General features: G+C 31.9%; 1 protein-coding gene across 18 annotated transcripts in view; it reads left to right on the top strand.

Annotated features, from left to right (window-relative positions):
• Dap160 (dynamin associated protein 160) overlaps positions 1–22172 on the top strand; it is a 261924-nt gene extending 239752 nt beyond the window's left edge. For 12 of the 18 annotated variants that reach the window (XM_076516402.1, XM_076516394.1, XM_076516390.1 and 9 more), the window contains 4 exons: positions 3363–3446; positions 3978–4055; positions 18849–19022; positions 20124–22172. In XM_076516402.1, the coding sequence (XP_076372517.1) occupies positions 3363–3446; positions 3978–4055; positions 18849–19022; positions 20124–20272 (485 nt within the window). In that variant the 3' untranslated portion in view covers positions 20273–22172. Of the gene's footprint in view, positions 1–3362; positions 3447–3977; positions 4057–18848; positions 19023–20123 lie in introns of those variants that run through there. The other 6 variants (XM_076516403.1, XM_076516400.1, XM_076516396.1 and 3 more) reach the window with 3 other exon arrangements.
• The last annotated feature ends 223 nt before the right edge of the window (positions 22173–22395 follow it).

Here is a 22395-nt window from a genome sequence, read left to right as displayed (position 1 = left end):
CTGAAACAAAAATAAATTAAAAATTAAAAAATGCTGCACCAATTGAAACAATCTCAGGTACAAGGTATAATGTGGGATATAAAATGTACCCTAGGTTTTGGAGGTGACTCTGAAAGTAAGACCCGCATTGCAGTGGGGATACACCAGTCTCACATAAAGAAATAGAATTAAGTAAAAGAATAGCAATAGAAATAGTTGATATAGAAATAGAAATTAGGAAAGTGAGATGTGGGTGCTAAAGCCCACAGTGTTCCACATCTATGCCACCCTTCACTGCCTGCAGACAGTTGTGGGATGGTGACTGCTCTCAAAAGTAAAGAATAAGAAAAAAATTAATTGAAAAATACAAATAAAAGTAAAAAAAAATAAGGTACTGTTATTTGGGGGTAACTAAGTTAAATAAACTTGAGGTTAGTATTCCAGCCCTCATTATGGTAGAAAGGCACTTATTGGTAGCCCAGTTAACAAATTATGCTAGTATGAATAGTCCCATCCAATTATATAAATTAACTTGTATAACTCCCAGCCAAGTCTACTGTAACTATCATGTAGTACTCAAGCCATTATGTGTAGTAAGGTGTGTAAAGTATACATCCACCTAAAGTAGTGCCAAGTTGTTAAATGACCTTATTCACAACTAAAAATAGTTAATAGAAATTTTTGGTAAAATTTCTTTGATTTTTATTTCTTTATATTTATTTGATACATTTTTATATTTGTTACAGAATAGTTTACTAATTTTATTTAAAGTTTCTTTATTAAATCATTAACTATTAATTTTTGTTCCAGTATTTCAACATCACTGATAAAATATTGTAATTTATTACAAATTGTACAATATCTGAATAATTGTAAAATAATTGTATCATACCTTTGTGTTATAAGCATTATAACTTTGCAATTTCATTTCATTTATTATTGTTTCCAGCTTATTACTTCTGGTTTTGAACAAAAGTTCTCTTGATCAATGACTTATGGAAGACAACAAAGAATTTCTAATGTTATTTGTGTGCACCTCTGCTTCACAATTTTAAATAAACAAACTAAGAAAAATGTGGAAAGAAACATCTGTAGTTTAAGTGAATTTTAACACAAATCTCTTGATTTCTAATCCTTTGCAGGTTTAAGCAGTTAAAGCATGATTTTTAAAGATTTTATATATTAGGTTATTTGTCAACTCTTGCAAGTTCAGTCCTAATAGTATAAGAATCTTTGGAAATCTATTTTTTAAGATTCTTGAAAACAATTACAAAAAAAATCATTAAAAACTTCACTTTTTAATTCTTATTCTTACCTAAGGAGAACAGTATCCATTCAACTATAATCCCAAGCATATTAGTTAATTATTAAGATAGTATTTTAAAATACTTATTAATATCTTAAATAGGAACCTTATTTCTTAAATAACTAGATGTATAGAAAATAATATTCACAAATCATGTCACATAGAGTTATACCTCAACTTTTGTAGCTAATTAGAATTAACCCTTTCACAGTGGGTCACAGGTTAAAGGTCGCATCATCATATTTGTTGCCTTGAATTAAAAATTTTATTGAACTACTATTTTATTAATTTATGTCAGTACATTTGAAATCAAATTGTAAACTATAATTCAAACTGTAATATTATATATTGAAAGAAAATATTAAAAGAACATGCTTAAATATAGATTTTAGTGAGTAATGTGGTATGTTGAATACAGCTCTGTTTAAAATTAGATGTTTGTACTGTCAAAACACTAAGTCTGTAGTTTTATAGAAATAAGAGATTCAGATTATTGATATTAATAAGCAAGAATATTAAACTGGCACTTCATTTTTTAATTTTTTTTGCTGAGATATGGCTTATGTACTGAATCAAACACAGTGGCCCCATTCACCTCTTTCCATTTTTAGAAACAGTCCTTTATATACATTTACTTCAATATAAGATATGTGAATAACCAATATCAACAGCTTAGAATGTCTTCCTATTGACTTTCTCAGCCATTTTAATCTGTGAAAAAGCTACCATGTTTTTTAGAACCAAGATTTCGAGGAGGTAGGTTGTGTCTTTAGTTTGCTCAAAGTTTCATATTTTTTCAAGCCTAAATACATCTTAGTTACTATGCTTAATAAATTACAATGTAATTGTGTGGTATCAATATAGTTATTTATGATATTATGGTTATTCAACTGTATATATAAAATTTAAAGAAAAATGTTGTTTGATATCCTCTACATGCAAAATTTTAAAAGGCTTGGCAAGCTGTGGCCAGCACCAACTGACTATAAAGCTCGATGCTATAAGAGATTAATTCTTTGTTTTACTTCTTTATTTGTTGTTCTATATTTTAAGAAAGTAGGTTTAAAAATGTATTTCTAAATAGCAATCATCTATATATATAAAATTGAAATCTGACTGTATATTACAAAATACTAGTCTACTAAAACCCAGCCCAGATAGGGAAGACTAAAGATCAGTTTTATATTATGGGGTACATGAAGAGTGCTCATGCGCTGCATCAATGTAATTTATGCAAGATTAGCTTGGCATGACTGGAAGGTCAGTATAAGAAACAAATGATAAATATATAGTGTTATGAGACTTAAGCTACTAAGACTAAATATTTCTATTTTTGTGTTATAATATGTAGTGATACTAGCACAAAAAAACATAATTTACATTTATTTCTCAATTTTTTTATGATAATTATGAGAAAGACCCCACACACTTAGTTATATAGAAAATAACAAGAAATATAAAGTCTTACTGAAAACAAATGTTTGAAATGTATATAGGAAGTTTCAAAGATTATGACAATAATATTTGTGATTTTGGAGATGAATAATTGTTTTTTTTTTAATCATAAGATGAAATCACTTTGCACTCAGACTAGTAACAAAAAAGGTTTGGCATTTTCACAAACAAGTCTTTAGAAAAATATTTCATTAAAAAAAACTGATTTTCTGTGTACTAAAGAATTGTGATCTTTACTAAATGTTTGCTAAAATTTTTTGGAAGATACATATGCTGTACCAAAAGTTAGAAAGCAATACTTAATGTGTGCAGATGTGTAATTACACTCAGCCCATTGCGAAAGGGTTAAACAAAACAATATTTACATTATCATCTGTCTTTAATTTAAAATGTACAAAACAAAACAGTTTATGTCATCAGTAAGTTTTTTCATTGTTATCTTTTATTTTATCTAGCATCTGAAGTAATCTTTTATTCTTTAACATTTGTGTGATTGTCTGGTTTTATCCAAAAAAAGGTGGTGAGCAGATCTTAAGGTATTTTTTTCTGCTAGTTAAAAGCAAATATAAATTTCTTGTTAATATTCATTAGAAAATTCGTTCATGTTCTTTCATTCAATCAGTGAAATCTCAACAAACAACAGGTGTAGGGCGCCTCCTGGTTGTAGTAATGGAAGGAGTGAAACTGAAGGCTCATTCCATAAATGGTAAGATTTGACAACAGATCAGGAAATCTTTGACATAATTAAAACTTCCGTCCCTCAGGACTATGATAACACCAGTATTTACGAAGTGCTCTGGAACTGTCTTTGATTGAGTGATTTACATTGTTCTTTGTAGCACAATAAGATGAGAAACTTGTGCAACAGCATGTGATTTGTTAGTTTGAAATATTCAAGGTTAACTTGTTGCTTAGAAATCAGACTGGTTAACCTTGAAAAAGTTTATACTAGAAAATTAATAGAAACTTTCTTCATTTCAGTGGGAAGATTACCCTATAAACAACTGCTGCTTTTTCTTTCTCTTCTGTTTCAGCCTAGAATGTGAAGTTAAACAGCATGAACACTTCTGTTTTTTTTTTGCTGAGCAAGAAAGCTTACTAATATTTATATTTTTTTTCCTGATATCGCTCAGACTTCTATAATTTGCATGAACTTCTCACTTATGCATGAATCATCACTGGTTCTCTTAAAAATGGTTTTGTTTTTTCCCTCTTATGTTACTCCATTTTCCTGTAGTTCGTCGTAGATGCCCACTTGGCAAGCTTCAAGTCATAGTGCTAGAGGCGTGTGAGCTGCTTTGTAACCAGAGTAAAGGTAGGAATTCCACAGTGAAAGTGGAATGTGTGCAGTTAACTTAACTTCAGTCAAGAAATCTCATATTTATTGTAGGTCTTTCCTATTTTTATATCTGAAATTTAAAAGCTTACTTGAAATATGATTTTGCATGTTTTCAGCATCTCATGTTGCTTAAAATTAAGTAAAGAAAAACATAAATGAATATAACTTTTTTTATTTTTACTTGGATAGAGTTGGATCCAAAACAGAAAACAATCAGATGTGATTTTTGTTACCTATACATTTGATGTTAGACCTACCATTTCTTCTTAAATGTTAGCTAATCAACTGGTATACTGATGACAAAACTTTGCTGTTATTATTAAAACTGCTGGCTAGCTTAGCAGTTATTAGCTCAAAAATAATTTGCAGATAAGTTACACATATGTAGAAGTCTATGGTTTCTTTCTGATTAAAATCCACTTTCTTTTTTTTCTATTTATTTGTCAAAGTTATTCAGCAGCATGATAAAAGTTATCATGGTTTGAATAATTAAATTTCCATTACAGTTCATTCAACTAAATATTTCAAAATCAAGATTACATTGTGTATTAAAATGACCATGCACTGTTGTGTTTATGTATTTACACAAATATAGTAATATCTCAGTTGCAATTCTTTAATGGTGCCTGGTTTTATGACCTCACAGTTTTGAAGATGATACTAAGACAATTATTTTCAAATTGGAAAATTACCAAACTTTATGATAAAACACGTCACAATAACTTGTGTGTGTGCACATATCATCCTTTTTCATAATGATGTCACTGTAAATTTATAATTCTGGAAATACTTTGTTGTAATAATGTTACATGTCTTGTTGCAGGAAATTGTGATTGTTTTATGATACATGCATGTGTGTATGTTCCTTTGTAGAAGTATTAGCATTTGTCTACTACTGATACAAGCATACCTAATACTTTTAAAATGAACATTCATACTACTTCTGATACAAACATACCAATTATTTCTGGTATAAATATGCATTCTACTTTTCAGATGAACATACCTAATATTTCTGATACAAGCATTTCTAGCATATGCACTATTTCTGATACAAACATACCAAAAACTTGTAATAAAACATACCTTATACTTGTAATAAAACATACATGCTGCTTCTTAAACAAAACTATTCCTAGCAGAAGTTCCTACAGGACTGGTATTCCAGTACATTAATTGGTTTCTATAGGAATGGGAGTTTTGACACTTTTAATTAGTTTTAACAATAATTGGTTCTCCAGTAGATCTAGTGGGTTTACCTGTAGGTCCCAAAAAGTAGCTCTTATACACTACTTTTTAATTAGCCACTTATTAAGGCAATCCTACATCCCAGTTTTGATGAGAGTCCTTTATTTAAGTCCTGTTCCATGTGTCCCAAATTTTTCCCTTTTGCAAAAATGGCTATTTGTTCCATTTTATTTTGCCTGTTTATGTTATATATGTAGGATAAAGTATTATGGAATTATGTAAGTGACATTACTTGATGTACCATTTTATAACATTAAGTAATTATATCAATTGAAAATAGACATAATTGTATTTTTTGCATCAGTATCAATGGTGATCAAATTTATGAAAGGCAGTTGATCTGAGATGAATGCACAGTCAAAGGTTACTCTTGTTGTATATGTAAGCAAAGTCTTTTGAACTCTTGTAATATCTCATCACATCTCATTTTCAGCATAGAAGAATATGGTCACTCCTACCACTGAATGATTTACAAAAGGATAGACAATGATCACACAATATTTCAGTAACTTTTATACTTTTATTAATTAATACACCTTAAATATTACAAAATAAAAAAAAACATAAATTTCCAATGTAGTACATTACCTCTATCACATGTATAGCTCTTCTCATTCACTGCTGCCCTCTATTGATTTTTTCCATACCTCAAGTTTTAAACTCTCATGATCAATGTGTGCAACTACATCTCACATGTAAATCAACACTCCACCAATAGGAGTGCAACACACCCTCCTGATGTATGTGACTCCCTCTATTTGATTATAAGAAACTATCACTTCTCTTTAGACAGTTATTAAATGCAGAAATCTTCCACTGTGCTTGTTTCTGGTGTTCATTTCATAATATTTTTTGCAAATTAGTGATTTACATGATTTTTTTAATTTTGTCTGCTGTAGTTTGCTGCAATAACTTACCTTTGTTTATTAAGTTTTTCTTCTCACTTTCAACTTCATAATTTAAGATGAATTCCAAAGCTTGTGTTTTACAACCTCTGATATTATTATCACTATTTAAAATGTCATTACCAGTTTCAGGTCTGGAGGCTCAACTAAGGATTTCTTGGCTGTCATTTTCTGTGAAATTGTCCATCAGATTAAGCATCCTTTTTCTATCAACAATATTTGGGTTCCTCCTGCATTTTTCAAACCTGTTAATGATGAGGAGGATTTTCACAGGTTTTTGTCCTTCCTTCCTAACTATGCTGTGCATTCCCATACAATTTCTACAAAATCTACAAGTCCTAATTCTGCTATTTTTGGTATGCTTTCTCAAGTGTGTTCCATTTTCACAATCTTTACAACATAGTGTTTCTCTTTTAGCATGATTGTAGTTCCTTGTTTTTCTTCCTTCCCCAGTCATCAGGGTTCATGCTGAGCATTTCATTTCTCAGATGAGAACTGGTGTTAGCATGTCTCATCATTGATGAACTTTTGTTCTTTGTGCTTTGGCTTAAAAAAAGCATGCTCAACTTTTTCTCAACTCCCAGCAGTTAATCACTTTTGATCATGTAGGGAATTAAACTGTTCATGATAATACTGTCCATTTCTCCCTCCCACTTCCCTCTTTCTACCTTTATCTTACCTTTACAGCTTTCTGTAGTACTTGTCCAACATATAATTTCTTTATGAGTGCTATTGTCATTTTCACCCCTAAGCCTTCACATGTGGTTTTGTTGCTGTTTGGATCTTATTAGGAAGAACTCAATTTTTTTGCAAAAACTGGTTGAATTAAGATGTTTTTGAAATTCTAAATAAAATCCCAATGTCATTCCATGACACTAAACACATCATTTACATGCCTTAAACACACTGAGGGTTTCATCTCAGATGTGTTAACTTCATTTCAAAATTGAGCATAAGTAATTTGGATAAAAGAGGGTGCCCATTTGATTTTTATGTTTAGAGCCTTAAAAATATGCACTTATGATTGTGATATGAAAACAGAATTGAAGAGGAGCTTATTGTTAGCTGTATACAACTGTTTCATTTAAATTGAATATGAGAGTTATGATTTAGATAATTATAAAGTGGGAAAATGTGTTTTTTATCATCTTTTGGTCTCTCTCACTCTCAGTCTATTCATTTTCAACTCTGAATAAGAGAATAATTAGCTACAGTGACTATAAGCATGTTTGGAAATGTTAGCAGGAAGATTCTGAGAGAAAGCTGTAAAGGAGGTTAGAGAAGGCAAGTTAAAGGTATTTTTTTCAATATCCTAGTGGATTGTGGAGTATGCGTTGTGGTTGGTTGTTTTTTTCATTCCTGGTTCTGAATGGTGGGATGGCTGCATGTTACTTTAACTGATGGTAGCTTTAAATTGCTCACCTTTAATCCCAAATCTTTATTTACTGAAAGCTTTATTGTATTAATATAGAAAGGTTCTTTAATCTTTCTTATCTTCAAATATTTGCCTGTGTCAGTTGTTCTAGTTTTATTCCAGTTTATTTTATGTCCAGTTGGCATGGTGTGTTCTTTAATTGTGCCATCTTTATGTTCTTTTATTCTTGACTTAAGTTGTTTTCTCATTTTGCCAACATGTGTTTTGTTGCAGGACCATGGAAATATTAGTTGATTCACTCCATGGATGTGATAGCTCTGCTTTTCAAATTACACTGTCTCTGGTGTTGTGATACTTTGGACTCTCCAGCACATATTTTTTTCTTTTTTTCAAGTGGAGTATCAGAGTCCTTGCCACTTACCAGTTCTTAGCCACTGTTCTGAGTGATGCATAATACCACCTAGTTGAGAGTAGGGTGGTGGCTTTCTGTGGATGTTGACAGCATATAGCACTTTCTACTATAGACCTAATGTACAATTTCAGATGCTGCCAGGTTTTGGTTGTAGAATACTGTATCAGTATATACATATATATATATATCAAATTGTCTTTTCCAATTGTGGCATTGCTCCTTCCTACCATTCTCCAGATGTACAATCCTGGTGGGTATGGAGTTTGTTAGAAATTATCCAGTCATAATTAGAATCATGTGACTATGGTGTGACATCCTTAATACTGCAGATGTGATTACAATCCCAGATGCAGCCAGGTTTTGGTTGAAGCACTACATCATGTAATGACTATGTATGTATATATTACAGTTTGTCCCTCAAGCTGAGATTCTTTTTCTTACCTATCATTCTCTGGATGCAGTTCCATAGGGTTGGGTATCAGTTGGAGATTGTCCAGCTAAGTAAAATTTCACATGTGCTCTGTCTGGTATCCCTCTTTCTATCTCAGATTGGATGAAAAATGCTCAGTGCACCAGGTTTTAGGCTGGAAATACACACCATGTTTGTGGTCCTTTTTCCTGTCACCTGCTATATGTTGGTTTCTGGCAGATCTGCTGCCTGTCATAGCTGGTTGCAGTACAGGTATTCCCACTTATGTACAACCACATGAACTTTGTCTTAGAAGTTGTCTGATATATTTAACACAGAGAAAGGTTGTTTTATTTCTGAACTTCTCTTTTATCCTCAAAACTTAGAATGCTCAAGAGGTTTATTGTATGTTTTCTTCAATACACCCTTCCATTTCTTCTTTATACAATCATTTCAACATAATCATTTGCTGATTGGAAAGTTTGGTGTTATCTTGCATTAACTGCTCTCATGTGTGGTTATCACCATTTGTCTTTTTTTGGCATGAGATTCTTCTTCTTGGGACATCTCACATTTTATTCTGACTAGTTGGGTTTGTCAACTCATCCAGTTTCTTTATCTTTCCAAGGGAGAAGATTTCTATTGATATTATATTATAGCATCCTATCAGATTCACCATCTTATGGCTTCTTTCATCTTTTATTGTCAACATAACTTGGAGAACTTGCAGACAGGGATTTGGACAACTCCTGTCACATTTGTATCTTGTAATTTACAATCACATGGTAATTTTGTCTGTATCTGGGTTTCATCTCCCTCATGTCACCATTCTAAAATAGTTTCAAAGTCTCTAGTGAGGTAAGTATTGTTAATTTAGTTATTTGTTTCTATAATAGCTCCCTTATAGTCTTTGCTTTTTAATAGCTCTCTTATAGCCTTTGTGATATGTTGATGTACATGAACTGGAAATGGAGAAACCCATCTATTGGTTAGTTGTTTCTCACAGGGCATAATTCTCTTTTACCAAATCTGCATCGATCAAGGAATTTCGGGAATGTTTGGTCTCTCTGTCCTTACTTTTGTACAACTTCAACAGAATATATATCTTGAAGGCCATATTTTTGGTATGAAAAAAAACAAATGACAGCACCTGGTATGTGCCTGCCCACTGTCCTTGGCTGAAGTAACCCATTATATAGCCTGTTATTTGTTAAAACTTGTGTAAAATGTGATTTTTCCTATTCTCACTGAGCACCTCTGCAACATGTGAATTCTTCTCTCCCATTTTCTTCTACAGGAATATGAGAGAATCGTTGCCTTTCCAATTCCAAGCATTGGAAAGATAGGTGTGAAAGTTCCATATTGGGTATAATCCAGTTGGTATGAGACCAAGCAGATAAATCCCTCAACAAGAAGTAGGGCTGGTGTATCAGCTGAAAGTGTAGTACAGGCCATTCCAGTACATAACGAAACAAACCATTCCTGGCAGTCATTCTAGCCAGATGGTTCTCATTTCCCCTTGAGATGCAGATCCAAGATTCATTTTTCACTGCACCTGATTGTCCTGGAAAGTATCTTGCACATTTTCAAATTTGGAACAGCCTGACATATTGCTCAAGCAACACTTCAAACTCGTGCTGAGCCAGTGTCCTGTGAGATAATGGCAATTTGAGCAATCTTACTTTTCATCCCCTTGCGTGACACTTTAGTACCATGATAAAGATTATTTTGACAATATCTTGTGTTCCACCACTTCTCTTGAGCAAAAAGTATTCTCTGTTTGTAGTAGATACAGTCTTATGTTGAGTCATGCCAAACTAAGTTACCCTTCCTAGTGGGTGACATGTTCAATGGGTATTCCCTTTTTGACACTACATTTTCAGGAAAAAACTCATTTTTGTCACTTATTTTTATCTGCACTGGCCTCTCAACCTCCTTTGGTATATGATTTTAAATCTCTGTCATACCAAAACATAAGTTTAAATGCTAGTTTTTATGGTGGATGTGTTGCTCTTCTGTTGGTGGAGAGCTCTATCTTATAATGATTACATCATATGCTGGTACAGTACTAGTTAATAACTGTGGGGTTGAATGTTTTGTACAAGGCTTGTGACATTCATTCAAATCTTCATGACAGATAACTTTTTATTGTGCAGAGATCTGAGTATTTGAAATACATTTTTAGATAAGGAAAATGTCAACTGATATAAGAATAACTGTTACTTTTGATACAAGCATATCTAATAATTCTGACAGTGAAACAGATACTTTTTATGGCAGTCATTCAGGTGTGACTTAACATGAGTTATAAATAGAATTTACTTAATTCCAAGTTATTTAGTTGAGAGTCAACTCACAGACCATCATATTGATGATATTTACATTAAAAATAAAGAAATTCACTCAGAAACTAGGTAACACAATGCACTTAATTTAATGAATTCAGGAAAGTGTCTACACTGATTTCAAAACTATTTTATTCTGCATTAACATATCTCAAGACGGCTGATATGGGCATTAAAACTTTTATTAAGGTAAAGTAGAGAGCAATGTTTCAACCTCTTTAGGTCATCTTCAGGTTAACAAAGAAAACTTCTGCATTAATATATCAGTTATATCTAACAAGTTGTTGATTAACTGGATTCTGCTTAAACTCTTGGTTATACTGATACTCTTTAATCCCTAAACAGCAGAAATGTTGTAGGTAGCAGCATCAATTCATGATAGCTGCCATTTAAGGGTTAAGGAATATTCAAGTTGCAAGTCTTCCACTAAATATCTCAACATTTGTATTACATCTTCTAACAATCTTAACAAATCTGTTATTTTCACCATTAGTACAGTTTTAATCATAATACATTCTTACTTAACTATGTAATAAGACTAGACTAGAAATAGAAATTCATCTTACAAGGAGTTCATGTGGCAGATGTTCTCTGTTGATTACAATACTTCCATGGTAGAATATGGACTTTTGTTTCAGTCTGATGATCTGGAGTATCTGCTGAGGATGATTGCCAAAAATCTGTTTGTATGCATTAAATTCTATGCTTGTGCTGTTTTAAAAAGTTCTTTCACGTTTAAAACTTGTAACTATTTCTTGGTTTTGATTGGTTAACTTGGCCATCTGTCATTGTAACTATAAGTATCACTGAGTTACTGATAGACTGTCTTGATATAACATGCTTATTTCTGTATAGCAGCTCACAGATATGTGTGAGGAGACCCAATTTATTTAATTTCTGTATAGGAACCATAGATGCTTCACTTCTGGCTGGAATGTTTTTATTCCTCCACTTGTTGCTTCATGTGGGTAATTCCTTAATTTTTATAACACTCAACTTCTGTGGCGCATTTCTAGTTTCATAAACATCTGTTACTTGTTACAAACCAAGTTGTATCTATGCTCTGCTGATAAAAAGAATCCCTAATTCCTTCATTTCAATAACAGACTGGAATGTCCTACTGTTTAACTACTTCACATTGATTTCTGTCAAGTTTATGAGACTGGATTCTTCACAGTCAGTGTCTGTGACTTGTTGACAATAAATTTGAATGATAAATGGGCAGCACATAATCCACTTGTTTTAAACTAATGTATTCAAAATAAGTTAAATGCATCTACAAAAATTCTTTACAGGATATCACAGTTGTATCCAAAACTCTAAATGATTCTCTTTTTCTTATCAAAATACACACAGGCTGATTTGGTTACTTTATAACACCATCCGACAAGACAAATTATTCTCCTTATCTGTTTAAGCTATGAAACTCACTTTGAAATATCACCTGCTATGGTTAGATTAACAATCACACACATGAATGTCACCTTTCACTAATTTAACCTTCACTTGCACTCATACTTCCCAACTGAAGCCTAGAACTTTCTACAAATTACAAGACATTAGAATGTAACAATACTCATTTAAAGCAACTAAAAAAGTACAAAAGTGGTTCAAGTAATGTGATGTCAATTTACAGCAACTAAATTATACACTCACACATTGTAAATAAGTTTTGTAACAAAACTTGTCATAACTACTAAAGTAAGTAACTTTTAATACCATTGTTTGAAAACTATATAATCATTAAATATTAAATCTCTAAATTAACTAACTAATAACTCTTACACTAAACAGTCTTGTACATCCAACAATCTTCTTCAAATCTCATATTTTGCTTTGCTTAATGGCATTTGTTGCTTTCTTAACTTTATTTGGTCATATATTATTTTTTTAAGTTTCCATCATATATTTGTACTTCACTCATACCACAACTTCTTGAAAATTGTGATTTAGCAAATGTTTTAATATAAACATACTTACAATTTCTGCTGTTAGTATACTTAATAATCCTAATACATGGATATATGTTACTTCTAATAAAAACATACCTAGTACTTCCAGTACAAACATATAAACTATTACTCATACAAGCAAAACAAATACTTCTCACATAGATGTGCTAATTCTGATACAGGCATAGTTACTTATTACATATTACTTTTAATACATGAATATTAGCTACTTTTGTTGTGAAAATACCTATTACTTGTGATACAAACTAGCACACTACTTCTCATATGAACATTGCTACTACAGACACAGTATATCCAGTACAACTGATACAACCATATTTAATACTTTTGACACCCAACCTATTACTTCTGACATCCTGACATTATAGATAAGGAGTTGCTTGTACCTGTAAGCAAGTAGAAAAATGAATAAATAAAAAACATGAGAAGGTGAGAAACAAGTAATAACCATGGTGAAAATAATAGAATTTGGACAAAGTTGGTGAAAAAAAATCACCGAAAAGATAGCATAGTAAAGATATTTGTAATTCCAGAAAGTTGATACACTGGTTTTGGCTAGCACTCTTATTTAGGTAAAATCGTTAATTGGTATAGGAAAAAATTAAGATGATAGTACTTAAATTTAGAATAAAGCAAATGGTAAAATCCCTCGTGTTTTGACTTATTGTTATCACAAAGATTCTTATTTGTTTTGTTCTGTCCTGTCAGTAGTCAAGGTGTCATCAATTTTGTGTAGTTTTCAAACTCCATTGGCTGAGATGCAACTTACGCTTGTGTTGGTGCCCTTGCTAGTCTCACTGCAGATGGACTAAATTAACTGTGATACTGTTCTCTTCTCCACCATTATGTAAATTATCATTGATTGTTGCTAGGCAATTTCATTTTACCTCTGAAGAGCACCCTCCTATGTCTTGTCTCATCCCATTGGCCCGGCATGGCCAATTGTGTTAAGGCAGGGGTTCCCAACCGTTGGGTCGCGACCCCTCAGGGGGTCACGTAGCCTTAGCAGGGGAGTCGTGTAGCCTTGTTAGAAGTAACTTGGGATAACATTAATTTTATTTCATCAATTACATTTTCATGCTCTTACATTTTTTTGTTTCGATGCAAAGCAAAACGTGTGCTACGTTAGTTCAATGTCATTAGGTGATATTATGGGTGTATGTATGCGTGCCTGTGAGTGAATGTGCCTGTGTGAATGTGTATGTGTCTGCAACTGTATGTATGTGTGTACTAGTGAGTAGCGAGTATGTGAGTGCATGCGCATGTACGTATGCTTGTGTGTCTGTTTAGCTGTGTTTAAGTGTGTGTGTGCTTGCTGTCAACATGTGAGTCACATGTCCGTTGTTGATTGGTGGATGATGAATCGCTGACTGGCACGCCCCTTCCCTCCCAATACTTACCCCATCATTACTCTACCTGCACCCCCCACAAGTAGTCAGTGTAAGATCTACAGTTGCCAAAGCGTTCATTATTCAACATTTTTATTTATTTTAACAAGGAGATAAGTGAGCAGTAGAGGTGAGTTGTGTCCATAAACGGCGCAGATACTCAGAATACTACCTCAACATTGGCTTCACCACTGTGCTCGCCAACAACGGCATCAAGAAACCACAGTGTGTTATGTGCCATGCTGTCCTGAGTGCAGAGTCAATGAAACCATCAAAACTCAAGCGTCATCTCGAGATGAAACATCCAGAACACGCAAAGAAGGGTTTGGATTTCTTCAAACGGCATGAACGGTGTCTTAAAAGCCAAAGAATCTATAGAAGTGGGTCATTTCAGCAGCAGAGTGCAGCCGTAGTGGAAGCTTCATATGAGATTGCATTCGAAATTGCTAAACAAAAAAAGCCTCAAACGATTGGAGAAACACTTCTTAAACCCTGCATGATGAAAGCAGTAAATCTTATTCTTGGAGAAGCCAGTGCAAAGAAGATGCAGCAAGTATCCCTATCAAATAATACTATACAGAGGCGCATTTCTAAAATGTCTATGGATGTGAAGGAACAGGTTTTGACTGAAATCAAGGATTCCCCTTTGTTCTCCTTTCAGCTCGACGAGTCAACAGATGCAAGTTCATGTTCTCAGTTGCTTGTCTTCGTGAGATACATTAATTCAGGTGACATCAAAGACGAATTCTTATTCTGCAGTACACTTGAAACCACAAGAAAAGCTGATGATGTCATGGAAAAAGTTTCAACTTTTTTTCAAGACGAAGATCTTCAATGGGAAAATGTGTGTAGGGTTTGTACGGATGGGGGCACCGGCTATGCTGGGATCGAAATCAGGATTCCAGTCGAGAGTGAAGAAGCTAGCACCTCAAGCAAAGGGCATCCACTGCATGATTCACCGATATGCTCTCGCCAGTAAGACTCTCCCTGCCTCTCTGCAGAAAGTGCTTGAATCTGTAATCAAAATTGTAATTTATGTGAGGACTCAAGCACTCAACACTCGCCTATTCAAAGAACTATGCAAAGACATGAATGCTGACCACGAAGTCCTTCTCTTCTACACAGCAGTACGTTGGTTGTCAAAAGGAAACGTTATTAATCGTGTCTTTGAAATAAAAGATGAAATAAAGCTATTCCTGGAGACTCAAGAAAGGAAATATCTTGTAGCTCACTTCGAAGATGAAGCATGGAATAAAAGGGTTGCGTACCTAGCCGACATTTTTGACCAGCTGAACAAGCTCAATTTGAAGCTTCAAGGAAAGGAAACACATGTTCTCCTTTTTCTAGATAGTCTTCAGGCCTTTGTTTCCAAACTGCAGAACTGGCGTCGGAAAACCAATCATGGAAACATCGCTATGTTTGAAAAACTTTGTGGAGTGACGGATGAGTCTCAGATCCAACTGGATCAGTTTCTCAAGGATGAGATTATCGAACATCTTCAGTCTCTAGAAAAGGGAGTCGAGCGTTCCTTCCCTGAGCTATCACAGGAACAGGAGGCCCTGGTAAGGAACCCATTTTGCACTGAACTTGATGTATCCAGCATCCCAGATGATATTCAAGATGAATTTCTGGATCTAAGGAACGACTCTTCAGCTCTTGATCTCTTCAAGGTGAAATCCATTACTCAGTTCTGGTGCGCTATGTATCAGTCATACTCCAAAGTCAGCATGATAGCTTTACGTGTCCTTGTTTCATTTGCTTCTATCTACTTGTGTGAGGCAGGATTTTCCATTCTTGTCAATATAAAAAAAGAATAGGGACAAATTGGATGTTGGAGATGACATGAGACTGGCTCTAACAAACGCTTGGCCACAAATTTCCAAGCTTGCTGCTGAAATGCAACATCAGGCTTCTCACTAGCTGGGTTGGATAGCTGTTTAAACCTATGTTAATATTATTTTAAGAAATATATGTTCTTTTTGTGAATTCAGATTGGACCAAAGTGATTTAATTTGCTAATAAATAATTACAGAATTTTTAAATATTTTTTTTAGATGTTTCTTTCCCTCTCCTTCACAGAAAATAAAAGAAAAATTAAGCTGCTGATAGTAAGCCCTAAGTAGGGGGTCACATGGGTTTCAAACTTTTAGGTAAGGGGTCGCGAGTGCCAAAAGGTTGAGAATCCCTGTATTAAGGTGTTTGACTCGTAATCCGAGTGTTGCTGGTTTGAATCCTGGTCGCACCAAACATGCTTGCCCTTTCAGTCGTGGGGTGTTATAATGTGACGGTCAATCCCACTATTCGCTGGTAAAAGAGTACCCCAAGAGTTGGCGTTGGGTGGTGATGACTAGCTGCCTTCTCTCTAGTCTTACACTGCTAAATTAGGGACAGCTAGCGCAGATAGCCCTCGAGTAGCTTTGCGCAAAATTCAAAAAACAAAAAAACAAACTCATTCCATTATTAGTGAAATTTTCTGATGAATTAATTGTTGAGCTCACTATCCATTTATACTCAAGTAACTAATTATTCTCATTAGATTACCAAAAGAATTTTAAAAACTACTTCTACATAACATTAAATGTGAAAAGAAAACTAATCATGCCACAAATTTGGTTTTGATACCCATAGTATACAAAATACAGTTAACTCTTTGTGTAGCTGTTTATTTAACAACATAAACATAACAGCAGTATATCAGTTAATTGGATAGTTAAAATAATCTGAAATGCCTATTTTGATTAGTTTTTTTTATATTCAAAAGTTTTGACATTAACTGATTAAGCTGAACAAATTTAATTTATTCAAAAATAATTATAATAAAGAACAATAGTAATATTTTGATTATTGGATAGTTGGAATTAGCAAAAACAGCAATAATCAGGAACACAAATTTTGATTAGTTATTTATTTTCATGACATTAGTTGATTTAATTACGATTTTTATTATCTTTGTTTTCATTAAATTAATCAATTTCTTAATAATTTTGATTACTGAATAGTTGGAACAATCAAGGTATGTCAATACAGTAATACAGTACAAGTATTGTGAAGCTATGATACATGTGTATTAATACATTGTTTCTTATGATATGATTTATGTATTTTCACAAAATGTGGCAAGCTTTCAATAAACGTTATAAGTCTTCTGTAAAACATCAGAATTTCTAATAAATATTTTTGCCAAACACTGATGATTGAATAAAGGAAGATGAGTATTAAGTACTACATTTTGTTTTCATTTCTTTTATCAAAAACATTACATGAAAGTAATATAATAAATTAACAACAACAAAATAGGTAGACACATATTAACTTTTTTATTTTACTTCTTTTGCCAGATGCCATTTAGTTGATCAAACCTGATAATTTGAAAAAGCTGTGTAAAGTCTAAAGTACTTAAATAAGATAATGTTAGTGATATAGATAATAAATTACAGACAAAACTTTCAAACTTTGTAACAAACTGTTGGTAAAACTTCTGTATCTAGATACATATTATGTCGTGGCATCAAAATCTAGATACGTATAACATCAGTTACTAATAAATGGAAATACTAGTTGTTTATTTTTTTAATCTTAATTGATTTAGTCATAATTCTAGTTAATCAGTTATTTTACTTTATATTAAATGATGTAATTGTTGCTCATAAGTACCATTTCCATGGGAACTATGATTGCTTGAATACTCTCATAATGCACTGATGTCAGTGCAACTGAGTGTCTTGTAAATGTGCAACAAAATTAAAATATGATAAGCATGACATAAGTATGAAGATAAGATTTTTTTTATAGGTAATGCTATAATTTATATCATTAACTTCAGAAAAGTTAGTGCTTATGTTCACGGGTAATTGATTATGTCTACTGATCCAACTTTAAATTCAAATTCCTTCAGATGAAATTTTACACATTTTCATACAGCTAAGTAATTAGCAAGACCTTTATTCAGTTGTTTTGTACCATGTAAAAAGCATAGCCTAAGTTACTTAAGATAAATTTTAAAGTACTGATTTCACAGATCCTCTTCATATTTTTCATAAAGACTTCTGAAACATGGAATTTTACTTCAAACTATTGCATGGAGTAGTCATCACCAGTTAAACTCTGGTTTTTACTTGTTTGTCTTGTGGTATTTCTGACCAAAGAATCATAAGTGCATTAACCAAACTAGTGCTAGGAATAGTATGATTGTCTCTTACTCTGATATGACACTGTCTGATTTAGTTGATGGCTATATTCTGGTGAAGCTCATTTTCATACAGTATAAGAAAGCAATCCCATAATATCCATTTTATTCGTTTTTTTCATAATTATTTCCAGTTCTGTGTGTAATATAACCTCCATGCTTATAAAGATCATATGTAACCTGTGTGTTTTCATACAGCTATCATAATGTCCTTTGGAATGTATGTTTAACATGAGACTTCATTGTTTTTTCTATATGTGCCATGACCTACCTGATAATATATGTGTAAAAGAAACTTTGTGCTCACAATATTTTTATTTAAACTGATTCATATATACACATAATATAGCCTTTATTTTTATGCTTTATCTGAATAAGTTGTATAATTATTTGTTTAACATAACCTATATTTTGAATTAAGTTTTATACATATAGTGTTAATACAAAAAGTTGTTATTTCTATTAATATTTGGCTGTTATATACTACTCAGTTAAGTAATGATTAATACAAGTTTTTGGTGGTTTTAGGACAGAGTGATCCATATTGTGAAGTCAGTATAGGCTCCCAAGTACACAAAACTAAAGTTGTATCAAACTCAGTCAATCCAAAGTGGAATTCCTCCATGCAGTTTCTTGTGAAAGACCTGAAGCAAGATGTATTGTGTATAACAGTTTTTGACAGAGATCTGTTTTCTCCAAATGGTACAGTGCATTTATAATTATATCACATGCAGAAAGAAATGATAAAAACATTTTTGTTTTTAATGTAGAAGCTTTTCATAGTTTTTTTGTAAAATTATTATGTAATGTATGTTTCAACACTGTTGATAAATACATGAGCAGGTATGTTGTAGCCTTTTCATGTGTGTACAGAAACATGAATACACCAGCTTAAGTATTACTTGTAATACTGCAGAATTTTAATGGTTGACACAGAATTTCTATAAAGAATATTTTAAAGTATTGAAAGAAAATGTGTTATTGAAAATGATCAAATATTTATCACTTTTTTGGTACTGAAATACTAATATACCTTTAAGTTTAATACAATCTATTTGATGAGTTATACTACCAAAGGGAAGAGAGAAAGTATTAATCCAGTAATTACTCAATTCAGTGAATTGTCAAAAACCAAAATAGTTTGATGTGTTAACTTCGGCATCTCTTATTTGAAGTCAAAAACAGATTTATTTATCTGGTTTCATGTACCTCCATGCAGCTACAGAAATTATGCTACCTCTACTAAATGTGAAACATTATATTCAATTTCATAAAGACTACAGTTTCTAGTTCTGTGAACTCTTATTATTTTACACACAATCGTGTTAATCCACTTAAAGTTCTGCTCATTTTGTTCCACAAGAAATGTTGAAGATATCTAGCTACTTAACATATCCAGTATGAGTAAATATTAAAAATAAATATAAAGCCCAATCTATTAATCAAGTAGTGAGTAAAGAACAACTCAAAACATTATTCAGATAGTATACAAATATGTTTAATATTTTATGTAACATAATACATTTCTCCTTTTGTTACATAACAGTAAATCAAATCACTTTCTGGGTCAATAAAATTGAGCTTACTAAAAAGAAATATGAAACATCTGTAAGAAAGTGTAATAATTTACCATGTTCATTAGTTCAGAAATGTTTTCTCACTTTATAGCATAACTATTTTATGCCTTAATATGTTTTGATTACATGTAGTTTTTACAGAAGAGTTAAATGCTACTGTTCCTTCATTAAATAAAATGTAATTAGTGACTTTCAGTTGGTATCACCCGTTTTCTTTTGTTTTAAGACTTTCTTGGGAGAACTGAGATCAGAGTTGCTGAGATACACAAATATACCAAAGAAACCATGGGACCAGTCACACAGCGTCTGCTGCTGTATGAAGTTGAAACAGGAGAAGTTGTTTTAAAGTTTGATCTTCAGTTGTTTAACAATTAATGAAGGTAAAAAGATAGAATAATATTAAAATTATAACTTTTGAGGTAAAATTCACATGTTGTTGCTTGAATATCTTGGTTTAATATACTACAATGTGAAAAAGGCTATTATAAAATGAATTTCAGCTCTATCGTTTAACACCTTCAGGTACAGATTTAAAGTTGAAACATGGTTGACCTTCTGAGAACAATAAAAACGTAATATTCCTTATTGGCTATTATTTATTCTAACATTTAGAAAAGAAAATTTTCAGTCGTTTTTATTTGTTATGTAAATAATAACATTTTAAAATGTTATAGCAATTTTAAGTGTTTCTTTATATCCGTATATTGAAAACTAATTTTGTGAGTAAGTCATTTAACATTTTTCTAAAGTTTGTATATGGCTGAGTGAAAATAATAATAAATGTGTAGTGGATATATATTTTGCAGTAACTGAAATTATAATATCTGTCCAAGTTTGTATGTACAGTATTAAAAGATATTATTACAAAACATTTGTCAGAGGTTTTGTGGAAATGCATAGATAAATAAGAGAGAAAGAGACATCCTGTTAATTCATCTGTAGCTCTTATATCAGACCAGTTGTATCAAGTTATTAGATTCAGAATATTATCCTCCTTAGAAGGATCTGATGATAATACTGTGTTTGTTTTATTTCTCTCGCACAGCATTTAGAGGATCTCAATAGCTCATCACTAGACAGTTTTAATACTGTCTAAAGAAATGTGTATTATGACAAAATCTCTTACTTAAAATACTTTTTCTATTGATTTTGCATTTATAAATTTACTTCTCGATTGAAGGTAATAGAAAAGGTACCATACATTACTTTCGATATAACTTAAGAAGAAAGTGGATAGTTTTTAGGTTTTTAACATTTATGATAACTAAAAAATTGCTAAGTTTTACTAGAAGTTAGATTTCCTTTTTGCAGAAAGAGATAGCTCTATCTTACAAAAGCATTCAGGTTACCCAGTTTTTGATGTATGAATCTTTTACATAAACAAAATATGCTCAAAAACATGAGGCATTACATATTTTATAAATACCATGAACTTATGTGCTAATTAATATGCTACAATTGTAAATGTATGTTCTTTAAAAATCTGTGACGAAGAGTAGAAATATAGTGCTAACATAAGAAATGACTCTCTCATAAATATCCTGTTAAGAAATGGTTAAATATAGGAAAGTGTTCTGTGGTGTTTAAAATATCATTGCAGTATATGTACCAGTGGTTCATTGATATTCAAAACTTTTTCATTCCCACTTTTTGAAATCATTTTTCCATTAGCCCATTGTTAACTTATCTTTTTTTATCCATTTATTTGTTATATATCTTTCATAAATTGGAAGTGTTTAATATTTAAATCATCTGGGAATTTATAACATTTTAAATTGAATTCCAACAAGATTGAAAAGTTTTTCAACTGAATGGAAGTTTGTTTTTTTAAGTAAAATTTTCCTCTTTAAATAGAAGACCAATACATAAATATCACAAAAATTGTCACATTAACAAATCATTTGTATTATTATTATTGTTTTGTGTTGATGCTTATTTAAATCTTGCTTGATAAAAAAGCTGTATAATTATAATGCTATACAGTTAATATTTGAGTGAAAAAAAAAGCCTTGTATGAGCTATCACATTATGAACTGAAAAATCAATCCATAATTTGTTCTGTCATATAATTAGTTGTAGTATCCTCTAAAGTTTGAAAAATTACATTTTATATATCAGCTACATAAGTAATAACAGTGCTAAAAAATACATATTTTTTTCTGATTTTTAAGTTTTAATTATGCTTGATATTGTGGAAATGTTTATATATTTGATGATATGTTATGACTTTAAAATAAAGATAATATTATTGCATTGTACATGTTGTACAAACATTGATGTGGTGTGTGTGTCCAGTCATTTTGTGCAGTAATAATATTTTGAAAGCTCCCTAGTAAGTTTTACCATGTTATAATATAAATTCTGAGAAGTTGAAATTGTGGCATTTCAAAACAACTTCAAATTACAAAGTTTTTGGTGGATTTTGCATGTTAAAGTCATTATATTGTGGTGATATTGTAATATGATTGTTGCAGTGTTTGCCATAAGTTCATTTGTAA

The sequence above is a fragment of the Tachypleus tridentatus genome, chromosome 7 (assembly GCF_004210375.1).
Source record: "Tachypleus tridentatus isolate NWPU-2018 chromosome 7, ASM421037v1, whole genome shotgun sequence".
Taxonomy (NCBI): domain Eukaryota; kingdom Metazoa; phylum Arthropoda; class Merostomata; order Xiphosura; family Limulidae; genus Tachypleus; species Tachypleus tridentatus.
This window is presented reverse-complemented; position numbering and strand designations above follow the sequence as displayed.